Below are 21,902 nucleotides of genomic sequence, written 5' to 3'. Positions count from 1 at the left end.
ATGCCTAGAGTTAAGCCATCACAAAATTCTTAGATGTATACAATAGGGTTCTATAACACATAATGACTAGCAGATAAGGAACTTGAACCATCATAGGAAAACTGAATGATCGTGGACCAACCACACTGAAAGTACAGTATGGAAAGCAATTAAAATATGATGCCAAAAGAAGGGATCAGGAACTGCAATTAGATCTCCTCTAAAGGCTAAAGCAGTTCCCAGATTCTTTTATAGGTGGATAACTCCAGTTCCTGTTTCCTATGATAAAATGGTCCACCATTGGCAGATAACAGACTCTGGTTTTCCAACACAAATCTCCCGACAAATCCTTGAAAATAATCTCCTTTCACATTCACAGTGCTATATCGCATCACTAAATCAACACCTCAACATGGAACATAAAAGACATGCTCATTTAAGTCGTTATAAACTCACACAGTTACATGGTCCCCTGAGCAACCTTCTTGCTAAAAAGGTAAACAATATCGAGGAGCGATCTAAAAGCAAGGGAGCCACGTGTAATAAATAGCATGCACTGGATCAAACATGCCATCAGCATGCATAGAAAATACAAAAAGAGCAATCACATTATATGTTGAAAAATCTTTACAAAGTGAAGAAACCATTTCAGTTGTTACATGGAAGTGATTGGACGAACTCAAAATATTACCTAAGCATAAATAGACCTAGCAAGACAGCACAGACCAAAAAATGCTTAAAAAAACTTGCAATCACAAGCAGCCTTGAGAGTATCTTATGTTCTATCTCACTCATTTCAAAGTCAGCTTGCAGTGTTGAGGCCCTCTTTTTCGTCAACTCCAGAAGCACCAGCTGCAGACATTTTGGAAGGTTGCGATTGAGAACATGCCTTCAGGACAGCTTCATTCTGTGTAAAAGCATGATTCAAGAGACAAGATATGAATATTTACCAAAAGGATTTAAAGGATTCAATGGCATTCATTAAAAATTAAACAAGAAAGAAATAGTACAAAAGCATGCGATGCTTCAGATTTGAGTTTGAAAGAGCACAGCAGTAGCAAGTTGTGCTTTTAAAAATATGTCTGTCATTTGTGGAAGCAAGCGCTAATGTTAAGCTCTAAACTAATCCAAAAGCATCTCAAACACAATAAATGCATCAGCATGTTGAATTTGAAAAACAAACTTCAAGTAAGAATAACACAGATGAAATGATGTGTAATTGTGTAAAAATAGAAAAAGTATCTGTATGAACACGGCCTAGTTTTAAGAATACAGAAGCCATATATATATTTGTTTTATTGATTTAAATGACATGGCTGAAGAAACTAAATTCATGAGTTACATCACGAGGCTCTGGCAGAGAATTGATAGGAAAATGTATAAAGAAGAGAAGAAAGCTCAACTTGGTCTTTGTAGATAGAAAAGGCATGTAATAAAGTATTCGGAAGAACTTTACAGTAAATCATGGAGAAGAAACAGTCTCCATACAATACATAAAATTTATAACTGAATACTTTTATTTGACAAAACAAGAATTTGTGGATAGAAAGAAACAAACACACAAAGCTAGAGTGGAGAACAAGACATCCTTCAAATGAAAAAAATAAAATTAATGACAATATCCCAAATAAAAATAAATAAAAGAACACGCAAAATCCCTCTGAATATTAGAAATGCCTCTAAAAGCACTAGCCACATTAAACCAAAAACATGAAGGAAAACTATCCTATCCTATAAATCAAGTAAAAGGACCACAAAACGGTATTCCTTGCAATCATTCTCCGCGCCGATGTCCATTAAATATAGAAAAAACATTAACCAGAAATGGGGAAAACCAAAAGTTAGATTTGGGGATCAACGATAACAACAACAACAACAACAAGCGAGTCGAGGTTTTTACGCATTTTTAACTCTACTGAAGCTATGAATAAGAGTATTAAGTGTGAATAGATTCAATTAATCAAGACTTGTCACTTTAAGTACCTACCTACCTGGGTTCGGTTAAAATTCAGTGAAATAATCTATGTTAATGAGAGTTTTATGACAAAAAAAAATTAGGAAACTGAAGCGAAAATTGAAAACTCTAAGAACATATTAAAACCCTAGGAGTGAACATGCGATTTGATTTTTCTTAGAGAGATAAAAAGAAAGACCTGCCAAACCCTAAGGAGGCGTTTCTTGGCGTTGGCCTTACGAGTGGTGGTGAGTTTAATTCGTTTCCAAACGAGACCACCAGAGTCATGCTTCTTCACTATCTCCATCACTCTTGTCCCCCAAAATGCCCCCGCCCCTACCATTCCTGTCTCTCTCTCTGCTTTCTCTTTCTCTTTTTGCTAAGCTACGCAGTTTCTTTCTCTGCTTGCTTTGTGTGCTCGTCCGCCCAGCTGCGCTACACCTAGAGGAGCATGCGAGAGGGAAACGCCGTCGTTCCAGTTAAATGTGGCTATTTTTTTTTTTTACAGGTTTTCTTTTTTACTACTGTCTTTTCTTTTCTTTGTATTTTGTTTGTAAATTATATATATAGCCTATGCTATGCTGGGGTCGATTTAATTTTTTTTTAATAAAAAACAAAATCAAAGCAATGCAAGTGTTAAAAAAAAGCTAAAAAAATTAAAACTGAGGTTATTAACTTGATAGGATTTAATAAACCCTATTAATTTAAATAATATAAATAAAAAAATACAACGACAATAAATAAAAAATTTGATAAAAAAAAGATAAAAAAATCAAGTTCATCCAAGTTAGCATGTTGAATCCATGACCTGATCATGATTTCAGGGTAACCTAATCGAAAATAAATTAAATAAAATCATGAATCTCAATTATAAAATAATTTAATATTCAAAGGTGAAATCTGGAAAAAATAAAATAAAAAAGCAATGAAAAAAATAAAATTGTGTCAACCTAAGTTAATTTGCTTAAGTTAACCCGCCAACCACGTAGAAAGGAAAGCAAGAAAAAAAAACATGAAAAATCAATTCTCAATTAATCAAATATTCAATGATGAAATAGAAAAAAATCAAATTAAAAAAAAAACCTCCAAAACATATCAAAATCAACCCATGTTAGCTTAAAAAACCTGTGACAACCAGTCATGAGCCTGAAATTCTAAAATATGAATTAAAAACAATATATCATAAAAAAAACCCTCAAGAACAAAATAAATGACAATTAAAATAATGTAAACTAAATTTAATACAAAAATAATATGATATAAAATGTTGATTGGTGGAATTAAAAACAAAATTCAATCACGAAAGTGATAAAAATAAAAAAATAAAAGAATAGGGATCAAATTTTAAATTTAAATAAAATCAAACCAAATGATGAGGGATGAAATAAAAAAGAAAAATTAATAAAAAAAAATAAAAACAATCCAAATAAAAAAAAAAAGGATTAAATTGTATAAAAAAAATGAAAGTACACATGTATTCTTTGACTAGGAGAAAAGAGAGAAAAGAGGTAGGAGAAGAAAAAAATCAACCAGGACCCAACCATTGATCCAACCACCACATGCACAGCACTGCTAGAAAAACCATGATGAGACGATTCTAACTTTGCCCAGGAAGATGTTATTTGGACACTGAATGATGTTGCACGCGTTACTCAAAGAACATGAGCATCATCCACACACGTGCCAATAATTTTTTTAAATTAATATTTAAATTATTAAAAAAACCAAACTATCCCAACTCAGTATGTTAATTACAAAAAAAAAAAAAAACAACATGAAAAGATGTCAATACCCTTGGTTGCAAGGTTTAAATTTTTTGATTTAAAGGATATGAATGTATTTATATTGTTTATAAATATGTTAAAAGATCATATTGATCTCGAAGAACCTATTAATTATAAAAAAAACTAACATGAAAATATGCAAACACCCCTGCCTGTTAGTTTATTGATTTATTTTTGCTTTTAAGTATATGAAAATCTTTACACTATTCCAAAAAAATATAAAAAGATCAAATTAACCTTGTCAAACCTTTAAATAAATTTTACTTTTAAGAACGATGTATATTGTATTAATAACAGGTTAAAAGATTAAATTATCCAAAACAAATTGAATAATAACTAATGAATCCTTAAGAAACAATATATATATATATATATATATGTTAAGTTAAATTGTTATTGAAATAAAAATAATTTGGTTTGTAAAAGTGGAACTTATTTTTTCAGCAAATGGAAAAAAATAGATGACGGTAAAATTATTAGAATTTTTGTTACTCCTTTCGTTCCAGTTTTATTGGCCCTCGTCAGTTTTGAAAAGTCAAGAAATTGACTTCGGTTAATATTTTTAAATTGGTTTTAATAATTAATATTTTCAAAATTTATGTTTCAGAAAGATTAAATTTCTATTTCTTAAAATTTTTAGCCAAGATAAAGTTTTTTTAAAAAAAAAACATGTAAAAACCGGAAGAAAAAAAAAGCAGTTAGAAATAGATTGTATAAATATAGCAATTGAAAATAAAGGTGATAGTCAAGCAATAAGAAAACCCAGGTTTTGCATTACACTGCAATTCTCTCTGCTTCTTCTCCTATCCTCTTTTCTTGCTTTCTTCTCAAATTACACTTCTTTTGTTAAGAGAATTCTTAACAATTGATACCAGAGTCAACTTTTTCTGGCCAAAAGAAAGCTGATACTATTAAACAATTAACAATGGTGAAGAATAATCGAATTAAAGCTTTAGAGCATGGAAGGAAGGTTGATGAACAAATGCAACCTATACACGAGAAACTTCAAGAAATGACAGAGGATCATAATAAGAAGTTGGATCATGTCAATTTATAGTTGGAGACTATAATGGTTACTCTCAGGCAATCATAGGAGGCCAATAAGTTGATAGAGAAGGAAGGACTAACACAGTTCCCAGGAGGTTAATCTCCAACCATAGGATGAATCAACCAGGTGAAGGCATGGGAAATCAAGAAGTAGCAAGAGTACGGTACAATGTAGCATTGCCTAAGGTGAAGTTGCCAACTTTTCATGGAGAGAATTTAATAAGGGATATTTAGCAGGGTGGTAGCGAGTGTTTTTCGTTTAGAAATAAATTAAAATAATAGGTATAATACCAATGCTTAAAATTTTCAAGTCTATAGAAGCTTTGATCAAACTAAATGATAAGAGAAATTCAATAACATCATGGCAAAAAAGAAAACATATTCAACCCAAGAACTGTTTTTTCATAGAATAACAACCAGGTGAACCTCCTTCAAAGACTACTAGCCATTCTAAAATGAAAATGCTTCGTAGTTCAAGGCAAACCCTTGAAAATTTACATGAGCAAAAAGAAGATTGGAACAATGTTTTAGATGAGGGAAGAAGTATGCACATGATAAAATTACAGCTGAAGAAGTTAAGGTTATAAGTATGGAAGAGCACATTAATCAATTTCATGATCTTTGCCTAGATTCATGAGATCACTTCGATTAATCGTGTGGAGCAAAGATTGAAAGAAGTTAGCAACCTTGTTTACGAACAAGAGAAGGCAACAATCAGCAATACCAGTAACAGGAAGCAGCACTTAGCAGTTAGAAGGGAATCAAACGTGGCAAGGAGTTAGTTAGCAGTTGGAATGCAATTAGAAGTTAGTTAATGGTTAGTTACTCTTGTGAGTGGGAAAGAGGAGAATGGATTGTATAAGTAGAGCAATTATAAAATAAATAAAAAAAAAATCCAGTTTTTGCATTAGACTGCAATTATCTCTACTTCTTCTCTTATTTGCTTCTCAAATTACACTTCTTTTATTAGGAGAATTCTTAACATCAAATTGTACATAATTGCAATTTTGATTGTTTAAAGAAGACACGTCCTTTGGGGTATTGCTTTCTAAGTATAACTTGGACGTTTTAGCTCGTGAAATTATGATTTAGCTGGTGAAGCCATGTTTTAATTAAGGGTGCTCCTGACACCGTTTGGGAATGCGGTGTAAATCGCGTTCCTTAAAAATTTAATTTTTTTTTGCTAAAATTTAATATGTTTTATATGTTTTGAATTGTTTTGATGTGCTGATATCAAAAATGATTTTAAAAAAATAAAAAAAAATCATTAGCATGCATTTTAACACGAAAAGTTATTTGAAAAGCAACCGCAACCGCACTGCCAAACAAATTTTGACTTGTTATTTATGAAAGTTAATTTTTTAAAAAAATCATATTGAAATTAACTTTATTGAAAAACAATTTAATCCGTGATTAAAATTTAATATGATTTTTAAAAAAAAAATATTATTTAAAACAATGTTAAAATATTATTATTTTATATTCATTTAATTTACTTTTATTTTTTATTATTATTAACATGAATGTTTAGATCAGTTTGTACACACCTCGACTAATCCCATAAGCTCTAATTCACCTCTAATCTTTAATTATGCATTATGTTAGGTTTAATAACAATATTGTATATATGTACAGATATAAGCTTACCGCATACATGATACATGGCACATTAATTTTATCTAATCATACCTGAGTCTAAAGAAATAACGGGGAAACATCATACAAGATCTGGATTCTAATATTAATTTGATTTCATAAAGTTAAAAGAAAAGAACATATCTCCTTAATCACCGATCATTACATCTTGTCAATAACAAGATTCAGTTAACATGACCTAATCTAATCAAACAAGATCCCGACATGGAGGATTGCGAAACGGGCAACATCACAGCAAGGAACACCGACAAAACAGAGAATTCCATAACAGCTTCAACCAACAACTTCATATGCGATTATAATGTAAAACTGAAACTCATTGCTTACAGGGCACACATTATTACCAGATTTTGGAAGTTACACTTCCTCAAATGATAGGATTATTAATCTTTTTGTTGGTAAAGAATATCCCTTTATTTACAGAGATTTTTTTAACTAAAAAACGAGTTCATTACACTCTTTCCCCCCGTAACCCTTGTTGAATTCTCTATTAATCTCTCGTTTCTCTAGAGTTATATATCCACATTACTTTTGGAACCGTCAGGGGAAAGAAGAAGAAGAAGAAGAAACTAAGAACATTATCTTAATGGAGCCTCTAGCTTAGCGAAGGAGACCATTGGTAATTCCTTAACTTCCTAATGTTGTTCAAGTGGCCTTTGTTTTGTTTCCGTCCATGTTCTAGTTCCTCTCCCCCCACGGGCCGTGAAATACAACAGGAGGAGGCTGCAGGGCCAACATGTGAAAATGTTGGATCCATTTATGATGATAAAGGTGGCTGCAAAGATGAAGAAACCAATTCTTCAGCTAGCCGTAGTCGGAAAAGCTTTTCCAGCTTTGCAATTGAAAGAGGTTTCTTGAAGTGGGTTCTTCGTTCTAATGATAAAGATAGAGGTTTATACAGGGAAAGAGAGCCTGTCCATAAGGGACGAAAAGATGTCTCTGATTCACCAAAAATGGAAAGGGAACCAGAAGCAGCTAATGTTGTTCAAGAAGCAAAACATGTGAAGACGGTCAATTCTAAGGTCATGGCGGAGGAGAAAATCATAAGGCGATGGAACCCTAGTAAGGGGGCTGGAGACAATGAGGTGATGGAGGGGGCTGCTAGCAATGGTAAGGAAAATGTAAAGGAGGACAACACATTATATTTTCAAGAACCTCCTAGTTTCAGGATATACTGTGTTCATAATGTCTCCGTCGATGGTGATAGTAATGGAGGTGAGATTTTAATCAAAAGATAATTAATTAATTAGGATTATTCCACAGAATCAACATGCCTTTCGTTTATTTTTCAGGGTGAAAAGATCTCCTGTAATTTTTAGATGCTCAAATATTAGAAAATCAAGGCAAGATGATCCTGAACTTTTTTATTCATAATTTTCTGAGAAATATATATATCTGCGAACCATTTTCTTTCCGAGACTTTGGGTTTATGAGTTTCTTTGTGGAGGGTTCTTGTTGATATGAAAACACGGAGCTCCAATTCTGAATCTTTATGGCTATATATAAATGATGCACAAATATGTGTTCTCAAAATTAAGCATGCAAGAATAAATGTTAATGCATTTTAATTCTCGAGTTTTTCCTTTCCAAACCAAACACAGGTAGGACTAATTACCTTCTGGGTTTCCTAATTATGTGATTTGTTTTCTTTTTCATACAATTTATTGAGATTAATAGGCTCTCCAGTTATCTATTTCAATAGAATTATGCACCTGATAGTTAACAACATTGCCCTTTAGCACTGCCGCTAATAAAGTCAGCTGAAACCATTCTGATCTGTATACATAGCTGCAATCCAATACTTGAAATGATTGTCTTTCCTAATGCAAGACTAAGAGCTTAACCCAACATTTCTGGCATTTTGCATGTATACGCTTACAGTACTTAATCACATCCTTCAAGCCTAAGCAGTGTGTGCATGTTGTTGAAACGGGTTCTTTGCAGAATTGATATTTACCATTTCTCTTCTTTGGGCAGGGATCAGAGAGCCAGGCAGTGGAAAGAAGAAGAAAAGTAAAATCTAGGACTGCTTTACGAAATGGTAGACCTGCAGCAAGAATGAAAAGCTTCCTGCTTCTCTCTTGCAGCTGTCCCAATCCTTCAACTCCTCAGGATAAGTGTCCATAAATCGGTTGGATAAGTTGTCTATCTACATGAGATAAAGGCGATCTTTCATTCACTGCCTTCGATTTTTTTCCCTTCGAATTCTTAAGTTCCAAAGGCAACGTTCTTATTGGAGAGAGCTCCATCTTCCCGGCTTTGGGAAGTAATATTGGGTAAACATCATCATCTTTGAGCCCCCCTCCCCCATCCCTCTCTGTAGCTGCAGTTCTGCTTCTGTTTAGAAAAGGGATTTGGTCAAGTCAGAATTACTGTTAATTGACTCTTTTGACCTGTGCGCTCCATTTGTAATGTTCAAAGGTTTTCTCTCCGCTGTATATAGGACGTTGTGCAAATAAATGCAAGTAACGTTTCTGAAAAACATCTATGCAGTTCAACTGATAGATTTTAGATTTATTTCTTAGAGGTTATTGATTCGAGTTCCACTAATCTCAGGATCATTGGAGGCTTACATGATCGTTAACTTCAGAACCCGTAAGATTAGTCGAGATACACGCATGCTGGCCGAACACCCACATTAATTAAAAAAAAAAGCACACAGAATTCCCCACCTGTAAAAGAAAAAACTATTCAGATTGAGACTAATTGCCCCGAATTGGGCTGCTGGGCACATGAAGTATAATTGTGCATAATTAGCTATCGCAGCATGCATGTCAACATCATGCGTGACTTTTCCTCCCAAATCAGCCCATAAACAAAGAAACTAGCTATCTTGGCTTGCTCCTGGACCAAGAAAATAATCTTTGAACGTGATCAGATATTCTTAAAAGTCAGAGACAAACAATAATAGATAGAAGGTCATCATGTATAGTCGCAGTAATGATGGAGTAAAGAGGAGTAAATTTCCTCGTTATCTTATCAGAAATACGCAGGCCAAATATATTCTTGCTGGAATGGTCTTAGCAGAATAGAACCGCAGCCTACACATCAAATCAAAAGGCAACATGGATTGCGAAAACGCCATCCTTTGGTCTCTCTCTTAGGCTTCAAGCAACAAACCTCTTTGACCGCATAAAATCAACGTTCAAATGACCGCGTATCTTCCATCTTTTTCTGTCCCTGTCACGCCCTATGATTCTCCTGGACATGGCTGGACCTTGCATTTACAAAATAATAATCCCTCTTTAGGCCATAAAGTAGAAAAGAAAAACAGTGAAATGATGAGCAGATTGTATATGTCTGTCTTAAATTAAATGGAAGCCTTTATTACTTTTAGGTATTAAAAGAGAATCATGTGTTCATACTTTTGCAAAGAAGGCAACTTCCTCAGCACTGGGAGAGCTCCATTCCTCTTTTTTTTTTTTTTTTTCTCTTTTTCTCAGGATATTTTTGGTCAAGGTACGCAACATCTCACGCTTCTTTATGAAGTTTGTAATCAAAGATTTAGTTGGACCGGTATGAGCCTTTTTTTAGTTAAAGATTCTCTAACCTTTAAACAGGCCTTAATTAGGTTGGATGGATTTGATTACTCCCTTTAAAATGAATATGTCTTTAACGTTTGAAAATCTATCATAAAAATAAATTTATTTTTATTTTTTTAATTAAATATATTTATGTTATCATAATCTTCACCTCTACTTTCTCCGGACAATAATCATATTCTAAAAAAACAAAAAAAAAATTATTCATCATTCTATAGAAATAAAAAAAAGGATAATTGTTGCCAATATTTTTAACAATCCCAATCCGTGGGAGGATTAGTTTAAAATTCCCATGGTTTAATTTTGTAAAATTTTATTACAAAACATCATGTTCAAATCTTGAAAAATACCTACGAATAATTGTATTAGAATGACTATGTAAATAGAAAAATTGTTCAGTATATCAGAAATTATATTTCTCTCTCTCACGTCATGATAAGATCCATGTATAACTTTTATGACAAATTTCAACCTTTTTAAAGATAATTACAACTTTTAACATATTAAATAATTTCTCGTCCACAATGCCGTATCTTGAATATTGTCTACACACACACAGATGCATCAATGCTAATATTATTGTGATGACACTACCATACTGCTAATCTATTTGAGATGGTAATAATTGTTGTGATTTAAAATATTTTTTATTTAAAAATATATTAAAATAATATTTTTTATTTTTAAAAGTTATTTTTAAGATCAACATATTAAAATGATCTAAAAATATAAAAAAAATTAACAAAAAATTTAAAAATTTTAAAAAATACAATTTGGATAACGTTTTTAAAAGAGATAAAAACGATTTTGGAGTCTTCGAGTCAAATTTATCATGTGAAAGAAACGGAAGGAAACCTTACTAGCGTCGTAGTATTGCATCACCTGAATAATTAAAGAAAATAAAAATCTTGTAAGTAGTCGGCCAAACTTGTCATGCTTGAAGAAGTGAACTTAATAAAAAATTTCAATCTAATATTTGTTTAATTAAGGTCTAAATCTTGCCTTTTACTTGTTAGACTGGTCTTTTAATTTTTTCTTTCTTTCTTTAGAATGTGTTTGGATGAGGTCATAACCTTCCTTGGCACCTTTTTTTATTTTTTTTTAATTTTGTTTTCCCCTCAAAAAGGGCATTGTAACACTGTTCTGGTGCTAGGGCAAAAATGAGTTTTTTTAAAATAAATGTTTCCTTGGCACATGATTTTCTTTTTTATTTTTATTTTATTAATGTAGGTGTTCGGGTCAGTTTACGCGCACCTCGACTAATTTCACGAGCCATGAAAGTTAACAACCATATAAGCCTTCAGTGGTCTTGTGGTTTGTGAAACTCGAACCGGTGATCTCTAGGGAGCAAATCTAGAAATTGACCAGTTAAACTATATTCCTCAGTGTTTTCTTCTTGTTTTTTTTTTATAGGGGCACATTATATAAATTTGTCAGGATTACTTCAATGAAAGATCTTCAAAATTATATGTAACTTCATCTTAGAAAAGAAAATTAATGGAGTAATTTTGATTTTTGAATCCATCAATATGGATGTGGCTTTCATAATATATTTGATAAAATAAAGTTCAAAATAAATTTGGTATTCTTTGATACCATTTCAATTTTAGATCAATTATAATATAACAAATTTGATTAAAATATAATTCATGAGCTAAAAAAATATATCATCATAGAAAAAGTTTGGATTTTTTCTTAGAATTTAAAAGTTTCAGCCTAAAATTTTAAAAGAGAGAGAGAGAGAGTAAAATTAGCTCAATAAACAACCCATAAAGATACCTCTAGTTGAAATTAAGATTGTATATTATTAAATTCATCAGTACAATAAAATACAATAGAATTTAGAGTAACACCAGATGGGAATGTACACTGCGCTGTAGGCCGATTCGATATTTTTAAAGTAAAAAAAAATATTCGTGCGACAATAGTGTTTTGAAAAAAAAAAAAAACTTAATACTCATACTATTAACTTGACTATATCTAATAAAATTAATTAATTTAATAATTTAATTTAAATTAAAAACAACAATAATAAATAAACCATGAAAAAATATAGCAATATTTAACTAAAAGAATAAGCTATTGATATCTCATATATATATATATATATATAAATGAAAAAAAATTATTAAAAACTCACCGTGACATAAAAAAATTGCATGAATCGTTAGAGAAATGTCCTTGAATAGTAAATTGAACAAAACGTAATGAAGTAAGTATCTATTTATATTTAATTAATTAATTTTATTTGATTTAAAAATACAATTTTTTTTAAAAAATAAATTTAACAAAAAAAACTCCAAATAACTAAACCAAATAAAAACACAAAAGACGGAAAAAGCATATATATATATATATATATATATATATATATATATATATATATTGACTTCAAATAAGAATTGCCCAAGCCACCAAATCCAAAATATCTTAACAAATAAGGATTAAAATGGTAAATACAGAAACTGAAGATCTGCCCAAATTCATTATCGGTCAAAACGAACGATGGTTTTAGTTTCTAGAACTCTTTGCTTCTCTTTCTTTCCTTGTCAGCAATATCTGACTTTGACTAGCCTCCTTCCTACAACCAAAACCACATACTACCCCATGAATCTCCCACGCGTCACAGTCTCAAATCACCTCATTCCCATTGAATTACCAAACTACCCAGATACTAGCACGTGCCGCCCAATAAACTGTAGCTCTCAATGCCTGCGAGAGGCATTATAAAAACCCCCTATTTCTTTGAAAAACAGCTTTATTTGCTCGTTTTCTAAATTTTAATCAGTTACAAGTCGTTTTTGACCAAAACAGTTTTTTTCCTCTCTTTCCTTTGTTTTTCTCCTCCCTCAATGTCGTTGAGACTATCGAATTGAATCTCTCTCTCTCTCTCTACCTAATTCACTCTCTTTCTAAAATCCGCTGAATTCGAATTCTCTCTGCTTCGCTTTGTGAATCTTTCACTGTAATTAGGGTTTTGAGGAAAATGAAGTCCAAACTGAGAGGATTTAGACTCAGAAGAAGCGAACCGAAGGACAAAATTGACTTCTTACCTCCTGCTCAGTTAGATGAGCTCGCTCAAGCTGCTCAGGTACTCTTTTCCTCTCTTTTCTATGTTTTTGGTGTTGATCCTTTTCTTTTTCTTTAGCTCGACCAGTTAATACTCTCTCTTTAAGCTCCTCTAAACTCTTGTTAATCTTGATTACTAATTTTTAACATTAATTCCTTTTTTTTTCCGTTCAATTTGCGAGAAAAATTAACTCCGGAAGACGTAATTTATTTTATTTTATTAAATAATTGAAATATCTGATTTTTTTTTTGTTAATTAGAAATTTAGATCGTTTTAGGTGTTAAGTTTTGGGGATTGAATTTTCCTTGAATTTTTACTATTTTTTTTGGCTGTCTCTAATTTTGATTTTTATTGTTTTTTTGCAGGATATGAAAGACATGAAGAATTGCTATGATAGTTTACTTTCTGCAGCTGCAGCAACAGCAAACAGTGCATATGGTATAAAACTACTAGTCTTTGTAGCTTTTGTTATTCGGCCGTTTCCAATTAGAATTTGTTTTGGGTTCAAATAGTGAGCTTAATTTTGAACTATTTGATTTATTTTGAGTCTGAAAATGTTGCTGGTTTTCATTAATAATATCAGAATTTACACTGTTGAAAATAATTTTTTATAACTTTACCTACAATAGTGTTCCTGTACTTTGTCATCTGGTATTACGTTTACTCTCGGTGGCTATATTGACTTTTCCTTGTTAAAGCATTGCTTATGTAATCGTGTGATTGTTTATGTTAACTGGTTTCGTTAAATTAAACTATGATATATGCATGTGGTAGTTTACATGTCATGTATAACTTGAATTATTTTATACATGGTTTGGCAATCTTTTTTATCCTTTTTTTTTGTGTCGAAGAATTCTCCAATTTGACTCCATCTGCACTTTCAGAATTCTCAGAGTCATTGCGGGAAATGGGTTCATGTCTGTCGGAGAAAACAGCATTACATGATGATGAAGGAAGTGGTAAGTGAAATGTGAAAGAGTGAAACAAGATAAATTAAGATGCAGGTTGTCCTTCAAATTTTTTGAGATGCATTCCATGTCATGGCATGCTTTCTAAATTGTAGCCTGGAATTTTATAGTTAACACCTTGTCATTGAAAGTCACACTTTTCATCAATCTGGAAAAGATATACTGTACCAATACATGCTCTTTCAAATTTACCTTGGAACGAGTTTGAACATAATGAAACAAAAATATGGACTTTGGCTTTCTCTCAAATACATGGCATTTTCTTTTTTGCAAATAAAGTTGCTGATTGCAAATGTGGGATGAGAGGGTCTATTAATTCAGTCATCCAAGTGGTCTGTAGTTGTTTTACTTCAAATTGAATGTATTTTTATACACCTGACAATCTGTCCCCTTAATAATGGTCATGTTTGTGAGCTTATGAGTGATTATTCCTTTAGTTTGAGCTGATTAGTTATTAGCTCGTCATTAATAAAATCATGTGCCATTTTTTTTCTTTTGTATTTGAGTCAGATAACATTCAACTCTAAGACATGTACATATGCCCGCAAGCAAAACTTATCAGCTAAAAATCTCTCTTTTCATTTGTGCAAATAGACATTCCAATTTTGTGGATGTGACTGTTAGTTTTGTTTAGATAGGCTGTTGTCATATTTACAAGTATCATATCAAATTTTTTATTTTGTTGGTGGTGAGGTACCTATTCAGGCAATCCATCTGTGTTTGCTCGTGGACCTTAATTTGTGTTTCTCTTTTTCCTTTTCCTTTATTTTGGACGGGGAGATTGCTTTCTCTTAGTTCAATTCTAGAACTAAGCATGTTGTCGTGATTTTAAATTTTTTCTGCAGGTAGGGTTTTGCTAATGTTGGGGAAAGTGCAGTTTGAACTTCAAAAACTTCTTGATAGTTATGTGAGTGGTTATATATTTATATTATTGATACTTTTTGATATTGTTATGGATAACACCTTCCATTCATCCTTTTATTAATTTACTGCAACATGTATTTCAGCGGTCTCATATATTCCTGACGATTACAAATCCATCAGAATCCTTGCTCAATGAACTTCGGACAGTTGAGGTTTGTTCATTTCGATATCTTAGTTGTTTGCTCTATTAATAGAGAACCCCCCCCCCCCCCCCCCAGAATCATGAAGTCTTTTATTTTTAAATCATGGAGGTCTCTAGTTATGTAGAAATTCTAAAAGTGTGTTTCTTTTAGCAGAAATACAACTTGTTTGACCTCGTGGTTGATTGTTGTTGGAAACAGTATTCTTTAGATTAAAAGCAGTCAAAAGCTTATTTCAAAGTGTTAATGGGACTAAATGGTCAAAGCAGTTCGGAAGCACCACAAGCTTTTAACTAAAGTGTCTAAGTGGTGCTTTTGCCAAAAGCATCTGCAACCAAGACCCAGAAAGGGCCTTAGACTATAGAAATCACTAAAACAAGAAAAGAAGAGCAAGGCATCTACACAATAAAAATGGAAAGAAAATCACAACACTAGGGTGCATAGGTCTTTGTGAATCTTAGCTTAGTAGACACCTCTAGAGAACCTTGAAGTAGTTCCTGAAGAGTCTTAAAAGAACTATTCTACACACCAGTTTTATTGACAGATAGTGATTGTTAGAAAATAGAATATCTTGGATCCTTCTCCACCCAAAATTCACCAAATGTCTGCAAACATGGCTTGTAACTGCAGGAACATAAAAGTTTTTCTTATTGTTGCTTATGCAGCATAATGCAGTTTAAGAAGGTGAATGTGTTTCCAACTTTGTGTGGGCCAATCAGAATATGATTTTCTCCTCATTTTGCTTTTGTCCATGTAATTTAATTCAAAATGTAATAAAATGCTGCGGCTGCTGTTCAACTTTGATGGTGTTTTCCCACTCTTACCCCTGATCTTTTGGATGAAAACAAGAAATACATGCAACCTTGTTCTTGCTTAGTTTTTTAAATAAGATATCTGAGCTCTTAGTTTGTGCATAGTCAACTTTTGTGAATATAATGGACATTCAAGCTCTGTCAACCAATTACTGGCATGGATGATAAGCTGGTAATTTAGGTTTTGAATAGAAAGTTAGATTTGCAAGAACTGGAATAAAGAGAGATTTTAGGTAGAAGTTCTGATGATGAAGGTTTAGACTTTAGCAATTTAATTAAAGAAGCCTTCTCTTTTAATATTTTGCTACTGAAGTTTTGCCTTTCCAAAGAAGGTCGCTCACACCTTTGTATCTCCTAGGCTCATTGACTCACTGGCATGTAAGCATTGTACTAAATTTTGCGTGGTGACCTTTTCTTGCTGTGTGTTGCAGGATATGAAGCGACAATGTGATGAAAAAAGGTTCGTCCTTATCTATTTAATCGTACTTTGATTTCCTCAAAGTAAAAATGTCTTCTGAATTTGGCATGTAATGTTCAGAAATGTCTATGAATACATGGTGGCACAACAGAAGGACAAAGGAAGGTCAAAAGGTGGGAAGGATGAAAGTATTACTTTGCAGCAATTGCAAACAGCTCGTGAAGAATATGACGAAGAGGCAACCTTGTGTGTTTTTCGGTTGAAATCTCTGAAACAGGGACAGTCTCGAAGTCTTCTAACACAGGCAGCTCGTCATCACGCTGCTCAGGTTTTTTTGTACATCCTTGAAAGTTTATATTTCAAATACATTCCATATCGTTTTTCACCTAGGCAGTTCAGGTTGAATTTTTATTTTTCAATTTTCTTATATTGTTGATGATGATATGCTCTTCTTTATGCTTTCAACGCAGTTGAATTTCTTTCAGAAGGGACTTAAATCACTTGAGACAGTTGAGCCACATGTTAGACTGGTTACAGAACATCAACACATTGACTACCATTTCAGTGGGCTTGAAAGTGATGGTAGAGAAGACGGCGAGGATGATGGCGAGGATGGCGGTGATACAAATGAACGCAGGGAACTGAGTTTTGATTACAGAGAAAATAATCAGGGGAATGCTGTTGTTTCTGCAGCAAGGGGTTCTATGGAGGTAAGTATATGATACTAATCAGAAAGTTTTAGTGTTAGAAGAATAATGTCCCACATTGAGATATTCACTGGATCAGGGGATGGCTTCCCTTTCCAGTTATGTTGAAGATGGAATCCATTTTGAGTGCAAGATATGTGCTCTGAGTTCCCTATTCATGGCATGTTCATGCCATCAAAATGATATAATATGTGGCCTGGTCTTCACACTGAATTTTCATTCCAAGTGTTCAGAGTGCAATCAGATCTGCTAATAAATGGATGAGGAAACCTAGTTTCCATAACCCTTTTACTCTATGTCTTGCAATAAGCCGTGGACCTTTTGTTATCTTGAGTGGGATCTTTCCATATTGGGTATAGAGGTCTTGCATGAAGGGGTTGATATAGGGGCGTTGTAGGATGGAGTGGACTATCTTTTCAAGGCAATCCAATTTCTCTCATGATTTTTATGGATGCATTGTAGGAATTAACATCCTTTTCTTTTTGTGGATAAGGATGGGCCTTCTCTGGTTTTTACTTGGAATGTTTATGGTGGTGGGGCAACAAAGGAAAAAAATCTTATTTTCTTTTGGACTTAAACCTTGCTAATTTTAAAAGATACTCTTCTGATGATGGGTAAACATGTATTGTATGAAAGGGAGTTCATGTTTAAGACAGCATGTTCTTTGCGGATTTAATTGAACTAGAGAGTCCACTCTTTTTATTCAAAGGATGAGACACATTCCCTAATTCACACTGAGACACCGTTGACTTTTTTTTTCTCAAAAAACTTTTAAAAAGCTATGTTTTTCTGCTCATGACATGGCTACTTGTTGTCCAGGTGGATGAAGAGGACCTTTCATTCCAAGTTCCAGCAGCAGAAAATGTAGAGGTACAATTAACACTTGTTTTGGTTAGGAGATTTGCTTCTGCTGATTGTATTTGTATTTAACCAAAAATAATAATCCATCACTTAATTCTGGTTATAGATATATGCATGTCGCTTGATCAACTTAACTGATAAAATTTTTGGATAAAGACTTCAGCTTCATATGCGTACTTTTAGCTTGGTGCAAAACCATCATAATTATTTTTGTTTATTGCCAGCTGCTTTTACTTGTCGGCTCTGATGATTCTATGAATTAAGGTCAGAGGTGCAAGCTATTTGGCATTTAAAATTTGTATCTTTCTGCAGTTAAACCCAGACAAAAACCATGGTGGTTTCCAGTTCCCAAGCAGAGAACCAAGAGGAGGCAGCCATTCAGCACCAATAGTTCCAGAAAGAAAACCTGATCCAGTTGAAAGAATAAGACAAATGCAGCAAGCATCAAGGAAGTCCAACACATATGTGCTGCCCACACCTATTGATGCAAAGGGTGCAATCTCTTCAAGAACAAGTTGTTCAGTTCCCAACACAAGGCAAACAGACATCAGTGGACGCGCTCACAATTTGTGGCATTCTTCCCCATTGGAACAGAAGAAGAATGAGAAAGATTCTGGTGATGGTCACCTGTCAGATTTCACTGCTTTAAAAGCACGCTCAGGACATAAAGAGAGCAACAATCCTAATGCCTCCACCCAATTACCCCCACCTTTAGTTGGTGGAATCTCATATCCGCAGCTTGATGTACACAATGCATCCGATTACAAAAAAAATAAATGGCAATCCTTCTCTGGTCCAATAACCAGTAAGCCATGGTCAATGAAGCCTTTATCATCCAGTGGTCCCATTTCCTCAACTGAACTTTCACAACAAGTTTCTGGAATGCTATCTCGTGGGGCAAATCCTCAACCTTCTTCATCCCCCAAAGTATCCCCAAGTACATCACCTCCTCTTGTTTCTTCACCCAAGATAAGTGAGCTTCATGAACTTCCAAGGCCACCAGGTAATTTAGCTGCCAAAGCTGCAAAACCTTCAGTGCTGATTGGACACTCTGCTCCATTGTCGAGAAATCCCGAGCTTGCTGGAACAAGCAAGATTTCTACAGGGGCAGCAAATTTGGCATCACCTCTTCCTCCCCCACCCTTGATAGTCCCACGTAGTTTCTCAATACCCTCGAGTAGTCAGAGAGCCATGACAGTGCACGTTTCTAAGCTTTTGGATTCTTCTCAAGTATCATATAAACCTGGGGAAGTCGATTCTCCTCCATTAACACCCATGTCCCTCGCAAATATGAGGCCAGCACCTGCCATTTCTGAACCAGTACCGCATTCTGGTCAAATTAGAGGTAACAAGACATCATGTTCATTAATTTTCTGATGCTGAGAGTCAAGCTAGCAATACTTTTTTGTCAGCTAAGAGTTGAGCATATCCCATCTTAATTTTTTCTTTCTATTTTTATGGAGTATTCCCTTGTTTTGTTTTGTTAGAATTTGTATTATATGGCAGGAAAAAAAATGCTCTTATTAGTGGATGCTCTTATTAGTGGATGCTCTTATTAGTTTCAACTTTGAACTAGGAATATTTTCTAACCTGTTCAATGTGAACCGTGCTGCATGAACAGCTAATTCATTCAATTGTGTCTATAGAATGGTTCAAGAAATGGTCCCTTATTGTATCACTTGCAGGTAACATTGAATGTGCTAGAGGACTGTTCCTTAATGTGTTATTAAGTTGTTTTTGTGATGCTTATTATGTTTTGACTAAAGACGATGAGTAGTGTTATCGAAGGTTTTATTTGGTATTTGCCAAGTGGACATGCAATTTTGACATTCTTCCCTTCTGGTGTTAATAATAAATTCTTTTCAGCATTGACACTCTGTTTTTGGTTGCCGGGTCATAAACAATCTAACCAATCTCCAGCACATGAAATAATCTCAAGGACTATAAAATCAACTTCTGAATTATTTTCAAGTAGGGCATTTTCTGCCAGTAAAGATTGATAAAGAGGGCTCAACAGATGAATTATTGGGTCAGGTTTGGTGTGGAATGTTGTTTTGACGAACATCAGTTAAACACCATTCTGGAAACACCTATCTGCCCTGCTTGTCTTGCTTTATTATCTTTTGTTTATATTTTAAGGTTCAGATTTTGGTTCTGATTGCAAACTTGCTGGATGCAGGTGGGAGCTGATAATTTGTTATGCACACTAGCTGAAAAACTTCGATTTTTTGGAGTTCTCCTGACTATTTTTTGGATATCGTCATCTACAAGCTCTGGGTACTGTAAATATAATTACTCTATGCATTGTTTAGTTTCTCATCCCAATTTCTGTTCATCGTGTGATTTATAATGATGAGAACTAAGCTCTTCATAATTGTGCCATCATTACACATCTTGTATATCTTCCAGTCGAGCAATTTTATTTTTTATTTTTTCTTTTCTTTTATGATTCTTCCCCACCAAAGAAAAATCCCAAACAAGGGTAAATTTTGATTTTCCACGAGTGATCTCGGGATTATTACTTTTCTTATCTAATTCTTCTTTATGTGTTGACTGTTGATGTTATCAAATGGTTTTGAGAGGGCGCTTTTCAATCCTTACTTTATTTTTATCTGCTTTGAGAGTTCAAATCTCTGTTCTACCTGTAATTAAGGGGGGGAGGAATGGCAAGATAATCAATGACTCCTTGTCTTACAAATTCATATCAAGTTGATGACGCCATGGGGTTTTTCCAAGGTCCAACAATACTGTAGTTTTGAACGACCTACTGTTTGTTTGTTGTTTTTGTTTTAGAAGTTTTTCTGAAAAAAAATTGATATTTTATTTTATTTTAAATTAATATTTTTAAATTGATATGTGAATATTAAAAATAATTTTTAAAAAATAACAAAAAATATTACTTTAATATATTTTCAAATAAAAAATATTTTAAAACACTATAATAATTATATTTTCAACCACCTTCTAAACTAGGTACGTAACCTCCATCTCCATGATGTAATTACCCCTTCTACTAATTTCAAGAATACAAATTGTTTTTCCCTTTTTAACCCCGAGAGGAGAAAATCCATTGTTTGACTTTGACTGATTGCAATGAATATGAGTGTGAGGCCACCGCAATGTCATAAAAATGACTGCAAGAATTTCTTAACGTTTTTTTAACGGGTAGTAGGGTGCTGATGTGGTTCAATGTGATTGATCACTTGAAATTTCGGGTACAAGGATACAGACCAGAATGAAGATTCGAATAGGGTATTTAACTAAAATAGCATAATTTGATAAAATATTTTGGGATATAATACAAGAAAAAAAATAAAATAAAAAATAGCATAATTTGACTAACTGTTGTTATAATAGGAATATCATTTATAAATAACAGTTAATAACAATAGCGGTTGTGAACAGATATTATACAACCATTAATAATAATTGTAATTGTGTTAAGTTGTCCGTTTCAATCTTAATTTTTACATAAAACAAAATCTAAATCACCACAACTGAAGTTCAAACAAGACTTAATTATCAAATAATTAAAAATGTGATATTTTAACATCAATTTTATTTATTAATAATAATCTCAAATTAATACAGGTGTTTTTTAAATATTATTTTATTTATATGTATTTTTTATGTTGTTAATGTATGATTTGAAATTTTAAACAACTTGTGCACATATTTACATGTTAATTAATAATTTTAAATCATGCTTATATAAAATAAGTATGAAATGCATGATTTTAAAATAAACATGATAATTAGTTAAAAAAATATTATAAAAATAATAAAAATAAAAATAACTTTTAACTAAAAAATAACACAATATAATAACATATCTGAGCCTATTTATGTTTTTTGCGACGAGTGAATGGACCAACTTCATCAATAACATGACTTTCACATGTCTGTGTAGTCTTATCCTCTAAGACAATATCATCTAGGCTCAATGTCTTTCCTAACAGGTTAAGCGTAGTACAACATGTCTGGAACCAAGAAGATGCATAATAGCAAGCAAGTCTATCATCATCATCATCATCATCATC

The 21,902-nt window shown here is 33.0% G+C and overlaps 3 protein-coding genes across 4 annotated transcripts; 2 read left to right on the top strand and 1 right to left on the bottom strand.

Moving 5' to 3' along the window:
* Positions 1-569: 569 nt before the first annotated feature.
* LOC7495811 (uncharacterized) lies at positions 570-2,371 on the bottom strand. The gene is made up of 2 exons (XM_002300097.4): positions 2,133-2,371; positions 570-886 (listed from the first exon to the last, which is right to left on the bottom strand). Exons 1-2 carry the CDS (start codon positions 2,274-2,276, stop codon positions 782-784), a joined length of 249 nt encoding a protein of 82 aa, XP_002300133.1. The 5' UTR covers positions 2,277-2,371; the 3' UTR covers positions 570-781.
* Positions 2,372-6,615: 4,244 nt separating this feature from the next.
* On the top strand, positions 6,616-9,097 carry LOC7461625 (uncharacterized). Of its 2 annotated transcripts, none has more exons than XM_024583298.2 (2): positions 6,616-7,635; positions 7,713-9,097. In XM_024583298.2, exons 1-2 carry the CDS (start codon positions 7,059-7,061, stop codon positions 7,715-7,717), a joined length of 582 nt encoding a protein of 193 aa, XP_024439066.1. In that variant the 5' UTR covers positions 6,616-7,058; the 3' UTR covers positions 7,718-9,097. The 2 variants fall into 2 exon arrangements, with proteins under 2 accessions (XP_024439066.1, XP_024439059.1); XM_024583291.2 differs by having other exon boundaries at positions 8,398-9,093.
* A 3,618-nt stretch (positions 9,098-12,715) lies between these two features.
* Positions 12,716-20,306, top strand: LOC7495812 (uncharacterized protein At2g33490). The gene is made up of 11 exons (XM_024587661.2): positions 12,716-13,053; positions 13,398-13,470; positions 13,917-13,991; positions 14,846-14,907; positions 15,008-15,076; positions 16,308-16,336; positions 16,415-16,622; positions 16,765-17,004; positions 17,821-17,871; positions 18,175-19,207; positions 20,042-20,306. The coding sequence occupies exons 1-11, from the start codon at positions 12,949-12,951 to the stop codon at positions 20,050-20,052; spliced, it is 1,956 nt and encodes a 651-aa protein (XP_024443429.1). The 5' UTR covers positions 12,716-12,948; the 3' UTR covers positions 20,053-20,306.
* The last annotated feature ends 1,596 nt before the right edge of the window (positions 20,307-21,902 follow it).

Source organism: Populus trichocarpa, chromosome 1 (assembly GCF_000002775.5).
Source record: "Populus trichocarpa isolate Nisqually-1 chromosome 1, P.trichocarpa_v4.1, whole genome shotgun sequence".
Taxonomy (NCBI): Eukaryota; Viridiplantae; Streptophyta; class Magnoliopsida; order Malpighiales; family Salicaceae; genus Populus; species Populus trichocarpa.
Note: the sequence above shows the minus strand (reverse complement) of the source record. Positions and strands in the feature narration are given on the sequence as shown.